The sequence below is a fragment of the Cucurbita moschata genome, unplaced genomic scaffold, assembly GCF_002738365.1.
Source record: "Cucurbita moschata cultivar Rifu unplaced genomic scaffold, Cmos_1.0 Cmo_Scf00009, whole genome shotgun sequence".
NCBI lineage: Eukaryota > Viridiplantae > Streptophyta > Magnoliopsida > Cucurbitales > Cucurbitaceae > Cucurbita > Cucurbita moschata.
The window spans coordinates 2,800,669-2,806,701 of record NW_019268525.1 but is presented as its reverse complement, the minus strand read 5'-3'; the positions used below and the strand labels follow the sequence as shown (position 1 = coordinate 2,806,701).

Below are 6,033 nucleotides of genomic sequence, written 5' to 3'. Positions count from 1 at the left end.
TTAATAGTCATAGGACAACCAATGCTGAGGACTTTTCAAAATAAATAAATAAAAATATTGCTTTTCCCAAAATAATATTTTTTTAGGTCTCTATTTTAATATTGGTCAAAGGGCAAAAATATGATAATATTATTATTTTTTAAATATTTTTTTTGAAAATTCCATCGTGGGCCGTGCCATGATGGGCCTGTTTTTTCGGCTGATAACGTATTGGGCTTATTTGTATGGTAGTGGGCTCAAAGACCGATCCGTTTGACTATCCAAATCCGGTTAATGATTATCCAATAAACGGGGGCCACGTCGGCAGTTTGACGCGGCTATGGAAATGACAAATATACCCTGATATAATCTTTAGAATAACGATAATACCTTCTATTGGCCATGCGGTTTTTCCTTCCACTGCGGAGTCTTCTCCATCGTCGCCGAGCTTGAGAGGCTCCCTTTCCAAACTTCATTCTCTCGCCAATAGTCGGTCTGTCATTTTTTCACCCATCTCTTTCCGAGCCCATCGATGGTGGAGTCTCTAAATTTGATCGATTGAACTGAAGATCGTGATTCGTTTTGCATTTTTTTTTGGTAATGGGGACGAGCTGTTTTGGATCTGGGCGTCGAGCTCTGGTCGTTTTATCGTTGTTGGTAATCTATGGAGGTAGTGGAGCTTTTTCTGAGATTCGAAGACCCAAGAACGTGCAGGTTGCGGTTCAAGCCAAATGGCCTGGCACTTCAGTTCTCCTGGAAGCTGGGTATTTTTGCTTCATTCTCTCTTTGATGCTGTGTAATTATTGATTTGAAGCATTTGTAATGGTGTGTTCTTTAGTTGAAGAAAATGGAGTTATGTAGTTGTTAAAGCTTTGATGACATTGGGAGAGGTGGTTTATAATTTGGCAGCTGCAGCTCTTAACCATTGAGATCCAATTTCCCATTGTGATAATGATTGACATGGAATGCAATGCTTGTGTTTGTGCAATACATTTCATTTGGGTGGTGGCATTTGTTTGTTATTAAAGTGGGTGTGTTCATATCTGAAAGATGGGTTGTTTTTCTTAATTTTATAGCAAATTGAAGAATGAATGTCGAAAATTGAACTGCTTAGTTGCGAACAGGGGATTTTTATGAAGTTTTTTCGTTTTAGACAATGCATTGACTTCTATTCTTTGTTGAGTACAGTGAATTACTTGCTAAAGAACGGAAAGACCTTTACTGGGATTTTATTGAGATCTGGCTTCGTGAGGAAGGAAATGATGCTGATGCTTCTAGTGCTAAAGATTGTCTGAAGAAAATTTTGAAGCATGGACGTCTACTTCTAAGTGAACCTCTGGCTTCATTATTTGAATTTTCTCTCATTCTAAGATCAGCGTCCCCTAGATTGGTTCTTTTCCAACAGTTAGCCAACGATTCACTTTCCTCTTTTCCTTTGCCTGAAGAAAAGAACTCCAACATTGTTGGTGAAGGAAATGAAAGCATTGAAAGAAAAAAGTCAGATCTTTCAGTTGTTGGACTTAATCAAAAAATTCCTGGCGGCAAATGTTGTTGGGTGGATACTGGTGGATCTCTAATTTTTGATGTTCCAGAATTGCTAACGTGGCTTCAGAATCCTGCTGACTGGTTAGTAATATTATCGAACCCGACCCATGGTGGAGGTGATGTTGTTGATATTTCGCCCGAATTATTTTGTTAGTATTAAACCCATTATTGAGATTGATATGGGACAAACCATTGTTAGGACATATTAGCCAACTCAACCTGACCCATAAGTGAAGTGGGTGAGTTTGTCTTGATATGAATTCATATATAAGCAATATTTATTCTTTTTTGATTTTTTAGATAAGAAACAATTTCATTGATGTATGAAAATTACAAAATAAGGAAAAGTTCTTCAGGGAGATAATAACAAAAGATCCCTCCAGTTAGAAAGGAGGGTGGTAAAGCTATAATGATGGAGAAGTGGGGAGCATTTACACCAAGTCATAATCGAACCAACTATAGCAACATGTGTACTATTTGATTTTAAAAAACTCACCAAGAAATTTGGAAGAACACAAGAAAAATGTTCACCTAATCCAATTGCATATGTTTCTTATTATGATTTTCGTAAAGAATTAATCTGATTAGACTGTTTTGGTGGATGAAACATTGAAATTAGATTTCGGGTAACTATTTCCTTTTCATTTATTGGCCCTTTTCCTTCTCACAGGGAGCATATTTAAATCACTACTTTCTGCATTATATTTTTCTTATTTTTTTTATATGTCCATTTTCTGGTGTCAGTGTTGGGGATTGTTTACAGCCACCAGATTTGTATGACTTTGACCACGTTCACTTTGGTTCATCTTCTGGAAGTAGAGTAGCCATCCTTTATGGAGCCCTTGGAACTGATTGCTTTAAGCAATTCCATGTCACTCTTGTCAAAGCTGCCAAAGAGGTTCATCCCCTGTGTTCCAATAATTTATTTTAATATTATGCTCATCACTATTTATTTATTTATTATTATCTTTTTTAACTAGACACACGGGCTCTTCATGTCATAGAAAGTATGAAATTACAAACATGGATTCTTCATTTCATAGAAAGTACTATCTTCATTACTTTCATTGTACTAATTAAAATTAAGGTTATGTTTTGCTCTTAAAACTATGAGGGTGATCTCAGTATGATCCTAAAGCTACTACTGTGTGCTTATGTGCTATCTGGTCTATCATGTGAAATGATGTTAACCCTGTGGCCTATTGTAACATCCCTACTTGTTACATTTCTTTTTCTAATATCTATATATATCATATGCTGTTTGGTTAAATTTGCAGGGAAAAGTTAAATATGTTACTCGACCTGTAATACCTTCCGGCTGTGAAGTAAAAATTAATTCTTGTGGAGCTGTTGGTACAAGAGGTTCCTTGAATTTAGGTGGTTATGGGGTAGAACTGGCCCTGAAGAACATGGAATATAAGGCTATGGATGATAGTGCGATAAAGAAAGGTCAGTTCACTTTCCCAGTATATTCTGTAGTTATTTAAGATGGTGAGATTGCCTTGTGCAGAAGTTTATTCCGGCTTGATTGAAGCTGACAAATGCTGTCTTTGAATTGTGTACTTTTGACATCCTTTATTGTTTATATGGCTCTTAAATCCTAACTAACTATGAATAAAAACTACTGCATGAAGGTTTGGAGTCTCCACTCTATAGATACTTATTTTCTGAATTGCATTTTATTTGTTGTATTTTAATTCAATCTTGCAATTGACAGTTATATTTATTTATATATATATAATCTTGCAATAGAACATGTTTTATTGGGTATTTTAGTGTTTGAAGTTTAGGAGTTACATAAATTCACTATATATTTCCATTTGACAAGAAAACAAGAATTATAAACATTCAAATGTTAGTGTACCATTAAGAAAAATAATTTTTATCCTTTATGATCCATACTTTTTTGAACATTGTCAGATTATAATGATATATACAACATATATTATATGTAGGGGGAGGGCGACCTTTTGGGAGGAGTTGGAAAGTCTTTGGGGGTTGTGTGATGGGGATTATTATGTGGCTAGATTCACATCAGAGAATTTGGAGGGTATTGGTTTAATACATCTATGGGAGCCTCCAATAGATTTGTAGAAGGTCATGTGCCTCTGTAGGATTTTTTAGGCTGTTGTAGGCTTGATGGATATCTTCTGTTCAAAGTATGGGTGAATGTGAACCACCTACAATGAAGTTGGTTGACTGACCTATCCCAGTGGCAAGGTCGTCAAGTGGCCCCCTGCACCTTCATGTTTGATAATATTTGGATTCAAAATTCTTGCTTCCTGGATTTTCTACGGTGTGACCACTTTTTATGCGTGTGTCCATCTTCCTTGGTTGCCAGTTCTTTAGGTAGGCTTCTCCAAAGCCAACAATTATGGGCTTGTTAAAAAACTTTCATCTTGCATCAATTCGGGTTCACTTTAATCACCTCCCATTTGTTTATGGTACTATTTTCAGCAAGGACTTTTCCAATAGAGATCTTGGGATGAGGTTAATCTGTTCTAACTGGCCATCATAGATCTCAATGTTAACAGTGAGGACTAATGAAATTGAAGCTTAAGCTCACCGTCTTTTCAGCAGCTAGTGGAGATCAATAGAATCTACAAGTGGAAGAATGGCCAACTTTCAGATTTAACTTCTTAAGCTTTTTCTCATGCACTCCCACTTATTTATACGCTGTTTTTTGAAATTTCACGGTTTTGGCTAAAAATCTGGAAAAACTAGTTAGAGAATTTTTATGGAAAAATGCTTCCATAGCTGAAGACAGCCACTGGTTTACTGAAACTCAGTTAAGCTTCCGATTGACAAAGGAGGCTTGGTATTGGCAGATGTTCAAACGAGCACAACTTTTTTGCACACAGTCTTCTCCAACAAGTATGGCTCTCAACCGAAGGGTTTATCCATTCTTGACCGGTTCTAGAATCCCATGACATTTCATTAGGAGTCAGCGGCAATTTTCCAACTATTTGGTTTTCCTTAAAGCTGGCAGTGGCAAAAGAATCAGATTTTGGGAGGATAATTGGCTAAAATCCCTCCTTCTAATGAGGTCTCTCTTGCGTATTAATTCCAATACTATGCCATTGCAACAAACAATACCCATACGATATTGCTTGTTGGGACAAGGATTCTCTTTCTTGGAATTTGTCCTTTGGAGTGTTACTAATCCAAGCACGTTCAAATAACTTAAAAAGATGCCTCCCATAAGAGCATTTCTTTTTTTGTATAAGCAATGGAAAAACATGTGATGAATGTCTTCTCCAGCACTAAAACATAAAGGGCAGCAACTAATGTTTAACAACCAATGTGGAGATTTTCTTTGAACTTTGTCGCATCTATTTAACTTCTCCAGAAAAACCAACCAGGTTAGAATATTCGCCTTTTTGAGCTTTTAGTCTTCCATCCGGCTGAAATGAAGGTTTTTACCCTTAAGCCTCTCACAAGGTTGAAACCAATCAGGTTAGTGTGAACATTCATCGTACTTTCACAGCTGTAGTTTATCTTCTCTTTTGGCCAATTGGAAGCTCTTTTTGTAGATCTCAGCTTGGGAGTGATTCCCCCCTTAGCTCATACCATTTCATCTTATCAATGAAATGGACAAATAATGTTTTTCATTAAAAAAAAAGTTGTGTTCAATCTTAACTTGGGGTCTCATACTAGGAAAAAGGGGATGTAGATTGATTATGTAAGCTTTTCTACAAATTCAGTTGAGGGAATAGACATTCTACTCTTTTCCATCATTGGTTAATTAATTAATTTATTTTTTTTTCTGGGTTAAGATGCCTTAAAATAGCCTTATGGATTGCAGGCGTCACTTTGGAAGATCCTCGGACTGAAGATCTCAGCCAAGAAGTTAGAGGCTTCATATTTTCCAAGATTTTGGTGTGTATTCCTTTAAGTTACTTATTCTTTTCTTTTATTTTTTATTTTTCAATTTTTTGAAGATTGCTATATCATATTATACCAAACAACGATCTGAATGATCCACAGTTTACTTCAATGGTTATTAAATTGATATCACCTTAACGGTCATATTTTCTTTATTATGTAAAGAGCACATTTTCTGCAATCATTCAGCTCATTTTCAAGATTGGAGTGGAGTTTCACTTTTAGTGTTCTTATTGTAATTTTTTGAATGCTCTCCGACTGGATTGCCCTTTGAGCTATTAATCATGTAGCTTTAATTTCATCTGACTTCTTATGAATGCCATAGTTTTAAGGATTTTAGTTTTCCTTCAAACCAATACATTGAATGTATGAAAGTGCCAGGTTCTTTTTGCTGGGTTTTGCAAGTGTATAGCTTACCTCTGCTTGGTGGTGCTACAATGATAGAGAATTCTTTTGTAATTACAACTTCTCCAGGATCTTCCAAGATTGGATAGCTCTTCTTTGCGAGCTTTTGGAGGGGATCATCCCTACTCCACACCCTTAGGTTTTCCCCTTTTTTTTTTTTTTTCCTGTGAAGTAACATATTAGGTTTCTTAATGAAAAAAAAAAAAAAAAAAAAAAAAA

The 6,033-nt window shown here is 35.9% G+C and overlaps 1 protein-coding gene across 2 annotated transcripts in view; it reads left to right on the top strand.

The window, feature by feature from the left end:
• The first annotated feature begins 396 nt into the window (after nucleotides 1-396).
• Nucleotides 397-6,033, top strand: part of LOC111447403 (UDP-glucose:glycoprotein glucosyltransferase-like) — a 21,549-nt gene continuing 15,912 nt past the window's right edge. For both annotated transcript variants that reach the window (XM_023086554.1, XM_023086553.1), the window contains exons 1-5: nucleotides 397-743; nucleotides 1,168-1,605; nucleotides 2,269-2,422; nucleotides 2,802-2,973; nucleotides 5,330-5,403. In XM_023086554.1, coding sequence (XP_022942322.1) covers nucleotides 580-743; nucleotides 1,168-1,605; nucleotides 2,269-2,422; nucleotides 2,802-2,973; nucleotides 5,330-5,403 — 1,002 coding nt within the window. In that variant the 5' untranslated portion in view covers nucleotides 397-579. The remainder of the gene's footprint in view (nucleotides 744-1,167; nucleotides 1,606-2,268; nucleotides 2,423-2,801; nucleotides 2,974-5,329; nucleotides 5,404-6,033) is intronic.